The following is a 14,731-nucleotide window of genomic DNA, read 5'->3' as shown; positions in this document are numbered from 1 at the left end:
TACAAAGTGAGTTGGCGTTGGACAGAAAGATCCCAGGCAGCGCCGTGCGCGAGCCTCTCCTGCGTAGTCTCGCCAGGGCACCGGCCCGTCTTCCTCTCCTCCGCCGTCTCACCTTTTGGGCCAAAAAGTGAACCAGGTCGGCTGCAGGAGCCAGAAAAACTGGAAGTAAGTCCGTGGGGGTGAGAGTCCTGATGTTTAGTAGCTCTTCACGGGTGTAAGAGCAGGCAGACACACAATTAACAAACAAGAACGCAGCGAGACGCCAAGGCGACCGCTCTGGGCGCCATTTTGGATGATTGGATGATTGCTGGCTGCAGGTGAAACAGTAAATACTAAACCCTAAAGGTTCTGAAGGCATGATGTAAAATAGTAACGTATAATACAGACATTTGAAGAGACAATTAAGAGAATGTTTTCATGCTTATAAGAGTGGCCGAGGAGCCATTTAGAACTTTATAAAGAAGCATTGTGTGATACCAGGAACTAATTTAACTTCAAGGCGAAGCTGCTTCTGCTTTGTCGACCATCGACTGATCTCCTGAAAGTCCACCAGTGCTTTTTAAAAACTGAATTTTTCATCTATGGAGGGAGTAGACGGCAGATGTTTCCACAGATGCTCTTCACCAGTGGTCAGTGAGTGATGCAGCAGATGAGCGGAGTTGACTGGCTTCAACCAGCTACTGACTCAATGTCTCCAGCCCATAGTGTGGATTCTCTAGGAGATCAGACAGCAGCTTCACTCCTGGATCCTGCAGCTGGTTCTTACTCAGGTCCAGTTCTCTGAGATGGGAGGGATTGGACCTCAGCGCCGAGGCCAGAGAGTCACAGCTGATCTCTGATAAGCTGCAGCGCTCTAATCTAAATAAAGAAGGGAAACTTTTATAAGGTTATAAGTGAAACCAGTATTCATCTGAAAGGTTAATCAAAGGCATGATCTGTAAATATTTAATTTAGTTACAGGTTAAAAAATGATAGTAATATGTAATGACCACAATTCCAACCTCTCAGGTTTGCACTGTTCCAAAGGAGAATCTATATTGTTCTGGCCCTCACTCTTCCCAGGTTCTCCCACCTCTTTCCCTCCCATCTCATCATGGAGATCCATCTCACCTGTGGCTCATCTTTAAAGGCACAACCTGTCTTAGATGACTTCCTGTCTCCCTCACCATCTCCCTCCTCGTTGGCTGGTGTCTACCAGGCCCTCACCTAGTTTTGTCTAATTTTGGTTACCATCTGTCGGCTTTTTCATTGTCCTTAAATCAATTTATCATGAATAAGTGGTCCCTGTGTGGCCCTCCCTCCTGAAGGAACTGGGCACAACACACACACTCAGAAAGTGTGAGGACCCTCGGATGGAATAATGGACATTTTTGAGAATGGTGTTTACCTCAGAGTTTCCAGTCGGCAGTTTGGAAAGTGGAGAAAACCACAGAGCAGCTTCACTCCTGAATCCTGCAGCTGGTTCCCTATCAGGTCCAGTTCTCTGAGATGGGAGGGATTGGACCTCAGCGCCGAGGCCAGAGAGCCACAGCTGATCTCTGATAAACTGCAGTTAATCAATCTGAAAAATGCAGGATGAGGTTATACGGTGCAGGTCTGCATGTTATCTGCGTCAGTACTAAACCTACGTTAGTTCTTAGTTGGGTCAGACCTGAATTCACGATATTACAAGGAATTTTTTTAATGTGGTGCATCACAGCAGTGTTGAGAACAGCCTCACTTCACCATCTTAGCAGCTGGTATATAGGTAGAAAAATGAAGACTGACCTGAGCCTCTCCAGTTTACAGTTTGGACTCTCCAGTCCAGAACAGAGCCGCTTCACTCCTGAATCCTGCAACGTGTTGGAGCTCAGGTCCAGAACCCTCAGATGGGAGAGGTTGGACTTCAGAGCTGAGGCCACAGAATCACAGCTGGTCTCTGATAACTGCAGTCTCTTAGGCTAAAATAACAATTATTTTGAGAGAAGACAAATAAAAATCAACATGTACCAGAGCAAAACACAGCTTACAAGCAACAAACCTCTGGTCCTGCACCGGCTTATCTGCCGTATGTTCGTATTTTGGGTTCTTTCAGGGCGGTTGGACAAGATCTACAGCGTATGTAAAGTGTGTGTAGGTCAAAATACCTTCCAAGTTTGTGAGACCACATTTCTCAATAGCACTCAACTCTTGTCAGGAGTTGGGACAAAGCGACCCACTCCTGATAGCTTGTGGGCGATGCTGCAGCGACCCTGCAATCCCTACACTCTCTGGTGAAACCAAACCAAAGGTTTTAGACACTGCTGGATGCTGGAAGGGTGGCTATAGTCTGGACGCATCGTTCCCCTGACTGCACATTTCTCCAACAATGATTGGCAGCTGGTGTCACTTGTTCTCCAGATGAGAGAAGGAAAGAGAGCCCCCCCACAGTGTGTTTGATTGCCCCACTGCAAGCTCAATGCTGCCAGAAAACATTGCAGGAGCATCAATTCCCCTCAGGGCATCAACAAGGACCTCAGGAAAGGTGCAGCTGCCACCTACTAGAGACAAGCACACTGAGCTGAGATTCAAAGCCCTCTCCTCCCAAGAGAAGAGCTTGTTTGTTGGAGGCTCTTCTGGGCGATACCTGGTGCCACAGCTCCAGCTCAGCCCGTCTCTGGAGCTGAGGTGGAGCTTAGCAAGTTTCATGGTTCTCCACCACTTCCTCTGGCTGAGGACCTTCTCAGCTGGTGGTTTCTGCTCCACCTTCCAAGTTGAGCAGGTGATACTTCTGCATTCCTGCCACCAGGTCTCTGCAGAAAGAGTCTTCTCTACTGTTTTATATTAGATTGTAGAAAATTAGGATTTTTGTTTGATGTCTTAGATGTTGTTGACTAAGAGCAGGTTTTTCTTTAATAACATAGAAAGATTCGATGAGAAGAGCAATGTATTATTTTATGAGCTACTTCCACTACTATTATATACACATACTTCCATATTGTCTTAGATTGCAAGCTGCATTTATTGCATCGTTCATAGAAAGTCATATTTGTGAGGAGAAAAACTCAAATAAGGTCATTTTCTTTATGACCATTACAACAGAAGGAGGCGATGAACAAACAGATTTATGTAAAATGTGTGAAAACTTATGGATGGAAACCTTTTTAAAACGGTTGCATTGTGTAGAATCGGTGTAGAATCAACTTGTTGACTTCTGATTTGGATTCCAATGGAAGTGAGGTGCAACAATTGTGGATGCTGAAAGCTTCAGATCTTCATGAAGGTTTCTGTGGTTGGACTGACCTGCTGCCCCTTTAAGAGGGAGGCAGGTTTGGGCTTCTGGCTGGAATGAAGCCACCTAAGATGAGAATGACTGCAGGCTTTCGGTACCAAGGTTTAACAGGGTGCTCACTTCACACTTGGGCCTTTTCTCTTTTTTGGGATGGCTTTTCTCAGGAGAGAAGGGGCATGGCACACTGCAGCAGCTTTCTTTTGGGGTTTCTAGTTTTCCTTCTGATCTTTAAAAGACAGGAAGAACCATTTTTGATTGGTCTGAATGTTTGGGCGGTTTTGTGGCCAGCCTAAAATAAAACAAGACAAATCTACAACTGGTACTTCCTTTCTAGTCATTGATGACCATCCTCACATGGGACAGATTTCCACAACCAATTTAATACTGCAAATCTGTCCTGTGTGGTCTTTTTCTGAGAACTGTAACACTACGTTTATAACAAAGATCAAACATGGAAACAGTTATTGTCTAACTAGTTACACCTGGGAAAGTACTGGATCATCTCTGACTGACCTGAGCGTCTCCAGCTCACAGAGAGGATCCTGGAGAGCACCACAGAGCAGCTTCACTCCTGAATCCTTCAGCTGGTTCCCACTCAGGTCCAGAACCCTCAGATGGGAGGGATTGGACCTCAGCGCCGAGGCCAGAGAATCACAGCTGATCTCTGATAAACTGCAGTGTTCCAGCCTGAAAAAGGATAAATGGGGCAAATAAAACCACATTTCTAAATCTGAAAATGAAGAGAAAAGCAGAAAATGTTAAGAAATTTAGAAAAGACCAACAGAGGCCTCCTGACCTGAGCGTCTCCAGTCTGCAGTTTGGATGCATCATTGCAGAAGACAGTAACTTTACTGCATCTGTCAGGCTTTGGTTCCAGCTTAAGCTCAGCTCCCGTAGATGAGAAGGGTTTGACGTCATTGCTGAGGCCACAACTTCCCAATGACTCTTTGAAAGAAAACTAGCAGACAGACTCTTTGAAGAAAACTACCAGGCAGTCTGTTGTGCATGAAACAAAAATAGTGAGTCAAACTTTGGGATTTCAATCAACTTATCTGAGAATCTACCTCAACACAAATGTAGCTCATTTCCTGGAAAAGCTAAATTCAACACCGTAGAGCAACAGTTTGAACGACCATCAGATCTGAAATGCAACTGAATTATTCTCAACATTTGTCTCATTTTAGAACAGCTCATAATTACTCAATATTTAAAATGATTTAGCAAATGGTTTAAAGAAACGTGCATCTTTTTATCTGTCTATCGGCTCTTTGGATATTTTGCATTTCATCCAATTTGTACGATCGTGCGTCAAGTCTTAATTCAGCGATCCGATCGATGACATCAGAGTCTCTGGTTGCATCGATTGCCCTCAGCTTCTGTTACATCTGCCTGTTTCCCTTCAAATCATTTTCACTGCACCTTTTGTTGCTAGTGATGAAGTTGCCACCTAACGGGTGTGGAAAGGCTCAAACAACTTTGTGGGTCACATAAAGGCTCCAAACGGAACCGCCACAAAGACCTAAAACACCCATTTAAACCAACGAGGCCGGCTGTTTTTACGTTGAACTAATGAGCAAATTAGTCACGTGTCATTAGTTAAAATGTGTTTTTCTGTTGTTTGAATACGATGTATACAAACAAACAAAAGTTATTTAATGACATGACAGTAATTTCATGATAGTCAGTTAACTTGTGGCTCCTATTATTCCTGCCTTATGTTGGTTTGTCTGGATTGACCTTTGAACTTATATCCAGCCAGTGTTGAACATTTCTGGATGAATTGTTGTTTTTTTAATTTATGGAAGCTGCAATGGAGATAAAGAATTGAAGGAATGACCACTGGAGGGGGTATTGCTACCTGACATGATCCACTCGCTTGATTTAAATGCTGATGTCCGGCCCCAAAAATCTTTACTTACACGAACTTCCTGCAGTTCCTCACAGCTGGAATCAGGCGACGTCGTCCCTCCTCTGAGGTGTTGTACTGCTGCAGGTTCAGCTCATCCAGAACCTCCTCTGACATCTGCAGCAGGTCGGCCAGAGCTGAACAGTGGATCTCTGACAGTCTCCTCTCTGATTTCTTCTCTGACTTCAGGAACTCTTGGATCTCCTGATGGACTGACTGATCCTTCATCTCCATCAGACAGTGGAAGATGTTGATGCTTCTGTCTGGGGAGATTTTATCACTGTTCTCCTCCTTCAGGTTGTTGAGGACCTTCTGGATGGTTTTTGGGTGGCTGTTCCTCTGATCCAACAGTCCACCCAAGATCCTCTGATTGGACTCCAGAGAGAGACCATGAAGGAAGCGAACAAACAAGTCCAGGTGGCCATTTTCACTTTTGAGAGATTTCATTAGTGCTCTCCTGAGGAAGTCATCAAGAGATGTGATTGGTTCAGAATATTTTAGGAACTGATTTATAACCGCTGTGTCTTTCCTGGTGTAATGGTGGAACATGTAGACGGCAGCCAGAAACTCCTGAACGCTCAGATGAACAAAGCAGTAGACTGATTTCTGGAAGATCACACTCTCTCTCTTGAAGATCTCTGTACAAACTCCTGAGTACACCGACACCTCGGAGACGTCCAGTCCACATCGCTCCAGGTCTTCTGAGTAGAACATGATGTTTCCTTTCTCCAGATGTTCAAACGCCAGCCGACCCAACTTCAGAAGGAGTTCTTTATCAGCCTTAGTCAGTTTCCCTGGTCTCTGCTTTCCTCCATACTTCTGCTTTTCCTCTTCATCTGAACCCTCAGGAAGTGTGAGTAGAGGTCAGTCAGGGTTTTGGGCAGCTCTCCTCTCTGGTCTCTGGTCATCATGTCCTCCAGAACTATAGCAGTGATCCAGCAGAAAACTGGGATCAGACACATGATGTGGAGGCTCCTGGAGGCCTTGATGTGTGAGATGATTCTTTGGACAGATCTTCATCACTGAACCTCCTCCTGAAGTACTCCTCCTTCTGGGAGTCAGTGAAGCCTCGTACTTCTGTGATCCTGTCAACACACGAGGGAGGAATCTGATGGGCTGCTGCAGGTCTGGAGGTGATCCAGATGAGAGCTGAGGGAAGCAGGTTCCCCTGGATGAGGTTCACCAGGAGCACGCCAACGGACGATACTTGTGTGACATCAGAGATGACCTGATGCTTGTTGAAACCCAGTGAAAATCTGCTTTCATCCAGGCCATCAAAGATGAACAGAAGTTTCCAGACAGTCAGATCTTCTGCTCTGATCTTCTGTAATGTGGGATGGAAAACATGAAGCAGTGAGAGAAGACTGTGCTGCTCATCTCTGATCAAGTTCAGCTCCCTCCATGAGAGCGGAAGCACCAGACTGATGTCTTGGTTCTCCAAACCTTCTGCCCAGTCCAGACTGAACTTCTGCACTGAGAAGGTTTTTCCAACGCCGGCGACACCGTTGGTCAGAACCACTCTGATGTGTCTCTGTTGCTCAGATAAGACTTTGAAGATGTCCTGGCACTTGATAGGAGTGTCCTGGATGTTCTTCTTGGAGTTCTCTCAAGCTGTCTCACCTCATGTTGTGTGTCCACCTCCTCACTTTGTCCCTCAGTGATGTAGAGCTCAGTGTAGATCTTGTTCAGCAGGGTTCCACTTCCTGCTTCATGAGTTCCTTCAGTCACATGTTCACATCTTTCTTCAGACTCATCTATGACCTTCTATCACCTCCTGCAGATCACTTCCTGAACATAAGTAAACCAATGATTTCCATCTATAATAAATCATCAACACAACTACAAATTCATGACATCACAAATTAAATCTCATATTGAACAGTTTTACTTTGTTTGGGCTTCATTTCAGCATCTCCAGATCTGCTTCCAGATTGTGAACAAGAGGACTCTCTGGTGGAGCTGACTGGTCCCAGTTTGATAGGATGTGCTCCCCCCTCTCACTATGAAACACATCTCTATTAGTCCTTTGATTTATAGGATGAAAGAACCTGATCAAGACTCAATATTGTTCCAGCATTTATGTCTGAATTCATCTTTCAGTTAAACCTGATTCTTGTTTCTAATCAACAATATTCACATTAAGTCTGTAACTATATGACTGTCTGAGGTTTAAGTGTTAAACATCTCCAATAATAAACTCACAACCTGCTGCTGTTAATGTGACTAACAGCTGGCACACAAACACATCATCACGCTTTAGTTTTCTTACATTTTGTCTGAACTTCTGAAGTTTAATGTTCTATCTTTGGACCGGTCACTCTTCAGGGACACACAGCTGGGCACTGTGGACTCTGCTCTGTCCTCGTCCATCCTGAGGAAACATCAGAAATAGTGATGAGACTGTGATGAAGGTAAATAATCTGGAGAGGTTGTAGTTAAATAATCCCAATTCACTGCATTTTTATCAAACAGGAACATTTCTAATCCATTCTGGATAACAACTGAATCAATAAATCAATGATGTCTCTGTATCATTTTCATGTTTTCAGAGTTTAAGCTGCTTTTTTTAACTGTTCCCTGCAGTGAGAAAAGAACTGGCACCTTTTCCAGCCCCTCATCCTGCAGCACTGAATGTGCTCTAAAGTTCTTTCCAGAGCAAACGTCTCTGCACTTGCAGCAACATGTTGTAGTCATGGATCCGTGAGGAGAACCGGATACAGGAAACGCCCCCACTTTGATCCCAAAACCCAACTGGTGGCCAACGGTGGTCCGGCAACGACGGGGACGCTGGTCCATCGGGCCGACAACACTGGTTTTCCACAGGCCAACATGGTGAAAGGACTGTCTTCAGCTCAGCCACTAAATTATCTGGTGCTACATAAACATACTAGTCAGGACTTTTTAACTTCCCTCCTTTGTTCCCCTCTTCAATTATTTCTATGATCCAAGTCCTCAAAGATCACTGCTCTATTTAAAATAGATGAAAGAAATGACACCCACTCCTGCATTTCTTTCACAGTGGTTCCACAACATAGAACAATAAACCACTGTGAGAAAACGTGCAACATGAACCCAAAATCCTGTTGGTGTCCTGTGATCCTGTGTGGATTTATTTAATTATTTTTAAAGTTTATTGTCTTAAATAATACCAAAATATCCAGCTGTAACCTGGACTGTTGAACAACTCTAATAACTTTATGAGCTTTTCACCTGTCACAAAATGTCGCTCTTCCTGCTTCGTCTGAAGAGAATAGTTTCACTTTCATTTTTAAAACCTAATCAACAGCTTTATGGCGTATATATTACTACCATTAAAGCATTCTGGGAGGGTTTAAAGTTCTTTTAGAATCAGTAGCAAAGAGCAGAAAAATAAACTAAACTTCACTTAGAAAGACTATTCAACTATAACTAAAGCCAGACTATAAGAATGTTAAATAAGATATTCATTTATAATGTATAACGATGTTTTGTGCTAAAACTAAATATGAAGTCTTGATTTTTATCTCCAAACACAACTGTCAATTCTTTTCAATAATGCTCTTCGTTTCCACTCACCTTGTCGGTCTTCAGTCTTCCTGCTTAGTCTGAAAGGAATACTTTGAAAAACTGGTTTGTTGGGTTCCCAGTTTCTGGGACCGTTGTTGCTGGTGTCTACCTGCAGGGGGCGTGGAGGAGCCGCTCATCAGCCACAGCTGGCCCCGCAGACACACGCACCTGCGGTCTCTCTTCAATCTCCCGTTAGATTTTAGGACAGAACTCCCGTCTGCCAGCGGCGGAGGGTTTTCATCGCCAAACCCTGACTTCTGTGGCTTGACTATTTTTGAGAGTTTTCCTCGCGGACTTGTTTTGGACTCAGTCGAGGTCTCTCCGCCTCTCTGTGAACGCGGACCGAACTGTTCTTGTTCACTTTAAAATAAAGACGCTTTTCGGACACCATTCTCCGCCATTATTCAACCTGGTTAAATAAATAAGATTTATGATGCTTGAAAGATTTTAAAGACTTGTAAAAGCAGCATATTTCTGCAGCCCTGGAGTCCAGGAGGAGCAGCAGAGGTCAGAATGGGTCGGAGCGCGTTTAACTATTGTCTGCAGTTCCACGCGTGTCCACCGGGTGGCGGTAAAGCACCACATGATATTTCTCCTCTTTGGAACTTCTTCAGCTGCGTTGAGCTTTAAATCTTCACCTGTCGCTCCCTTTAAGCTCTAAACTTTGCGGTTCTGTGTGTAGTTTGTTGGTTTAAATATTTTTGATTAATTCTGATGACGATGAGTGAAACTGTCAATGACCAATAGAAAGTTCGTCCATTGTTCTACTGTGTCACACATTTTCATTATTTATTGTCATTTTTGGGTCTAAACTGGACCAGTTCTGTGAGCTGTTTTGCTTTTTCTGTGGACCAGTTGTTCCAGGCAGGTTCCATCATCGGACACAGACGGAGACGGGTCACGTGACAACAGTCAGCCTTTAGTTCTTTATTACAGGAGGATCTGGTTTATATACAGACACGTATCTGCAAAATACTAAAAAGTCTACGTCCACGCACACGCGTGTATTAAGTGTTTATACACACGTGTGCGCGTACGTGCACACGTGTATATTCATATAATAACTGTTAGTTTCTAAAACAGCAAAGTAGAGTCACTGAGGCACGGCTTCACCTCCTTTACACCGAGGTTTCCCTGAGCAGGTGTGATGAACTGTTGCAGAAGGAAAAGCATGGAACATGTTAATAACCGGACACAAAACACTCAGGTTTATTGTCTGACGGCATCAGTGTCTCTGGTTGCATCTGTCTGAGGAGCATTGTGAAACCAGGAGCAGTGTAAATGAGGGGGGGGCAGTGAGTGGATGCTGCATTCATCAAACACACAATAGTCAGAAGAGAAGAAGGAAGAACAGAAGCCCGTGTTCCTCAGTGTTGGTGTGGAGACGCCTGTTTGGAGGAGCAGGAAGCAGGCTGGACTCTTCCAGCTGGCTTTAATGCCACTTCTCTTCTGAGAACCTCCCAGCAGCTTTCTCTCCACCATCTTTTTACGCTGAAGCTTTTTGATCATTTCAGGTCAGATGTTCTTGGACTGAGGTTAAAAATGTTTGTTCTTGTGCTCGGAGCGAACCGATGATCCTCTAAAGTCAGGCATCCTAAAGGTGGATGTTTTCTGAGGCCTGGAGGCTTTAAAGTGGCGCTTTTACCCACTTGTCCTCGTTCTGTTGGAAACTTGATCCAAAAACCTTTTCTGGAGCTTCATGTTCTGCTTTTTTGAAGGAATGAAATGGTTTCATCAGCGCTGCCGGGGGCTGAGCAGGCTTCATAATCTGAAGCTCTGAGATCCTTTAAAGATCTCCTGGAATCAGCAGATGGGGGTTTGATCCAAAACTGTAAGAATCAGTCAAGCTATCAAATCTTGACTCAGTCCAAGCGTGAACCAGTCCATCCAGAGCTGATTATGGCTCAGCCAGGAGGAAAGCACGGCCTGGGGGGGTTCATATGGAGCAGGCACACTCTGGCTCTATTGCTACTGAAAACAGCCCTTCAGCACAGCAGCCTGGAATACAGTTCTGGAGAACACCTGTTCCCAACAGAACCTGTTTAAAACGGGACCAGTAAAGATGCCCGGCGTGACCACGACCACGGGGAGAGGGGGGGGGGGGGGGGGCAGAGACAGGCGGTAACGCCGCTGCCCACCGATTCACCTGGAAACAACAAAAACCCCAGCAGCTTGGACCCAATATGGCAGCGTGTTCCTCAAAAACGCTCCTCAAACTCTCCCCACAGCTTCATTGCTAAACAGGATTTGGGTTTTTTTGTCCGTGCTAAATGGAAAGTGTTTGTCCTTTGGTGGTCCAACAGGACCACGATTTGGATGGATGGATGATTTGATGTTATTGAGAATAAAAACAGCTGAAAATGGAAGCGGAGATGTTTCAGAGCACCAGAGTTCAGAAAGAGTTTCTAATCAAACACCGCCTGTTGGAATGATGAATGGATGGATTTTTATTTAATTTAGACTAATTTTAACATCCTTTATGCCAGATCCATAGAGCGTGAACGCGCACGCACACACACTAGCAAAGATGATATCCAAACAGCCAAATAAATGGGAGTCAAAAGAAATCATTTAAAGCTCATATGTCAGAGTCAAGGTCGAGGGTTTTCTATGGCCCCCGGGATGATATTGATTTATTATTAGAACCGGCCCACAGGCCGCAGATGTTTTACACAGGCCAATACTACATTTCCCACAATGCAACGGTGACAGTCTGAGCGGGAGGTGGCTTCATTTAATTATTTATCAGTAGTCATTAGCATAACAGCAAAAGTTAACTTTCAGATACCCATAAAATGGCAAAAGGGAAGGTGGACACTGAGAACCGGGGGTTCAAACAAGGTGGGAGTGGGAGCACATGTTCACGGAGGCAGCTGGGAAACCTGGGTGTCTTCTGAGTGGAGAAAGGGTGGCGGTAATGAAAGAATATCATCTGAGACGACCTCATGAAGCTAAACACAGCCGATCTGTCTCTGAGCTTTGTCCTCCACACGCTTTTTGGTGGCCTCCAGCTCCCTCTGGAAAAACTCTGACGCGGCAAATTGTTCAAAGGGCATTCTGGGGTCAGAGAGTCCCTCAGCAGCATAAGTCTGATGCACCTTCCTTGAGCAGTAGAAGTAGCGAACAGGACCCTGCTGATAGAAAAAGTGGATGGAAGATCCACCCGTCCCATACGGAGACTTGGGCTGTCCACAGGCCAGACAGGGTTTCGTCTGTCTCATCTTCTGCTCTGGTCGCTGCTGCTGCTGCTCCATCTCTAGAATGCCCTGCACAATTTTTTCAATAGAATCCTGCGTCAGAGGCGTGGGCAGGGCGGCTGTGGGAGGAGTGACAACAGCCGTCTCCATGGTGACTACAGGAACGCTGGTTGTTTTGCTCCCCTCTGTCAAGGAGTACCACAGCTGTTGAGTCTCCAGGAGCTTCTCTGGGCTGGTGTTCAGAGAAGAACTGGTGTTCAACAGCTTTGCCAGATGCTTCACATAGCGGGATATGTGAAACCTGGTTGTGGGGCGGAGCAAGCTGTTCGGATCGGCCGCAGACCGATGGACCGTGTCTGCGTAGTCTCGATCCACGAGCCTCAGGATGTCCTTGTCCCCATGATGATACTGCAGCAAACTATCGATAGCGTCTTTCATGGGAAGAGTCCAGCGTGTGTGGTCCAAGACAAACACTCCACCACCAGTCTTCATGGGTCCAGTGCGGGCGCTCCTCGGCGAGGACTTCAGCGGCAGGGGCAAAGCTCCAGAGACGTCTGGAACACAAACAAAGCAATAATGCATCCTTAGTAACTCATATTATCGCCATATGGGCTATTGAGAAAACACATTAATATCCATCCCTTAATAACAGAAAGTGTATATACACTGCATTTTGTGTTTGTCCCAGTCCAGAGGGAGCGGACGGCAGCCCGGTTCTCTGGACTCCAGCCCAAACCTTTCTCCAGTGTCTCTGTCAGAGAGGTGAACGCAGGGCACTTGTCTTGTCCCGTCACTGCCATGGAAGCAGAGTTCAACTCCCACATTGAGGCAGGGTCAAAGACAGCAGGGAGGACGGCGCCGGGCTTCTTCATGTCTACCGGTTGCTGAAAGTTCCACCGCACAACGCCGGTCATGGCCTGGGCCTGGAACAGTTCAGGGGAGACCTGCGGACCCGTGACCCACTGGGCCTGCTGGAAATGGTAGCCCTCCTGCTGAGATGTACCACGGACAGGGATCCAGACGGGGACTTTGGCACCTTCGCCCGCTACGTGGTTTAGCTGAAGGGTCCCTCCGTCCCTGTCCATTATCCCCTCAGACAGTTCTGGGTCACTGAGGCAACCACGGAGGATGTGAACCCTCTGAACGCGCCACGTCTTCAGCATGGATAGGGTTAGGGTTAGCATGGAGCATTTTTCAGTTTGAATGACGGCAAACAAAGAAGATGGCTGATCTCACCTGTCCATCCAGTGGTAGCCGGCCTGTTCCACCCCAGCGTGGCTGTACCTCTGGGCCATTCCTTGCTACATCGGATGCAGGGACCTTTCTGTCTCAGCCTGAACCATCACCCAGGACACAATGAGCCAGTTCTCATTCATCACTGCCAAACTGGACATGGCTCCAGATGCCAGTGTCACCTTCCTCGCCATCTTCCTCGTGTGGTCCCACCTGAAAACCTGCCCCAACGTGCCCTGGAGGAGCTTGGTCAGAGACGGCTGTTGACGCTTGAACTCATCCAGCAGGCAGTCAGTCAGGTAGAATCCGGACACAGACACCCCACCCCGACCTTCTTGGTCCTCGTATGGCCCGAAAGCACGTGGCCGATCTTCCATCCTCACGTACTGGCCGATGGTTCTCTGTCCGTACGCCCCAGCCTCGGCCTCCCTGACGTTCTGTACGGCGTGCAGATATGCCAGGTGAGCTCGTTCATACTTGAGGTGCATGAGCTCATTCACCTGGTTCGCCATATCGGTCGGTGACTTGCCAGAACGCCGCAGTTCATCCATTACCGACTTGCACGCAGCCTTCTTGTAAGTCAGGAATGCAGGCAAAAGGTTAGTAAAGCGCACGGGCAGCTTCTCCACCCATGGAGGGTTGTCAGCGGACCAGTTCCTGCGACAGGCCTTGCAGCAGAGTCGCGAGGAAAAGATCAAATACTGGCCACGGACGCTGACGATCACTGGAGGTCTGCCCACGCCTGCAGAGACCACCTGAGGACGAGGACAGCTATGGAGGCACGGCAGGATGTCATTGTTCCTCAACCTGACCGTGATGTGGCTCTCTGGCTTCCAAATGAAAAATGGATGGAGCTGAAAAAAGTTGGGGGACGGGAGCTCAGCCACCATGTCCAGTAGCTCCGGCTGAGGAGGAAGACGCCAAAGAGAAATTGCATTCCCAGGGTTATACACTGGTCGGGACCCAGGCCACAACCCAAGTTGTTGAAGCTCCGTCCTCATCCACAGCTTTTGATGTTGTGAGCAATTATGGATGCTCAGCATCTCCTTTCCATCTCCACGTCCTCCTCCATGGCTGTGTTAAAGACAAAAATACCAGCTAAAGGTTATTAGTAGAAAAGAAAAAAACCTTTTCCAAAGTTGAACTTGTCACATGAAGGAATGAGCATACCCAGGGGCTCAGCTGGGGCCTTCATGGATGCTCAGCAGGTGTGGAAGATGTGGTGGGCTGCTGCCTCTTCAGCAGGTTCTGCTGCAACCTGGACATTCGTGTGCCTGGAACGCAGCGCCTGCCTATGACAAAATCAGCATAGCCATCACCTCTGCTGTCCCAGATCTCCTTCCACCTGCTCTTGGCTCGGGCACCAAATCCAACCAGCTGGTCGTCTTCAGATGAGGCAGTCACTCCATCCCCTCTTCCGGCCTCATAAGTGAGGAGAGCCTGGATTTCTTGGAAACTGAGGGCATAACTCACAAATGACTGGAGGCTGTCCTTACTGTGGCTGTCAGCCATACAGAGACCTGCTGCCTCCTCGCTCTGCACGTTCTTGATCAGATACACGGTGTATCCTACGTCATTCTGCAAAAGCCATCTGAATGA

General features: G+C 46.6%; 2 protein-coding genes across 3 annotated transcripts; both read right to left on the bottom strand.

Annotated features, from left to right (window-relative positions):
- Positions 1-3,133: 3,133 nt before the first annotated feature.
- LOC130523723 (NLR family CARD domain-containing protein 3-like) lies at positions 3,134-6,891 on the bottom strand. The gene is made up of 3 exons (XM_057029221.1): positions 5,170-6,891; positions 4,047-4,220; positions 3,134-3,937 (listed from the first exon to the last, which is right to left on the bottom strand). Exons 1-3 carry the CDS (start codon positions 5,868-5,870, stop codon positions 3,727-3,729), a joined length of 1,086 nt encoding a protein of 361 aa, XP_056885201.1. The 5' UTR covers positions 5,871-6,891; the 3' UTR covers positions 3,134-3,726.
- A 4,396-nt stretch (positions 6,892-11,287) lies between these two features.
- On the bottom strand, positions 11,288-14,068 carry LOC130523728 (uncharacterized). 2 transcript variants are annotated; one of them, XM_057029227.1, is made up of 2 exons: positions 12,565-14,068; positions 11,288-12,453 (listed from the first exon to the last, which is right to left on the bottom strand). In XM_057029227.1, exons 1-2 carry the CDS (start codon positions 12,569-12,571, stop codon positions 11,654-11,656), a joined length of 807 nt encoding a protein of 268 aa, XP_056885207.1. In that variant the 5' UTR covers positions 12,572-14,068; the 3' UTR covers positions 11,288-11,653. Both variants share the same exon structure in this region; 1 of them encodes a protein (XP_056885207.1).
- Between the last annotated feature and the right edge of the window lie 663 nt (positions 14,069-14,731).

This window comes from Takifugu flavidus, chromosome 4, assembly GCF_003711565.1.
Source record: "Takifugu flavidus isolate HTHZ2018 chromosome 4, ASM371156v2, whole genome shotgun sequence".
NCBI lineage: Eukaryota > Metazoa > Chordata > Actinopteri > Tetraodontiformes > Tetraodontidae > Takifugu > Takifugu flavidus.
This window is presented reverse-complemented; position numbering and strand designations above follow the sequence as displayed.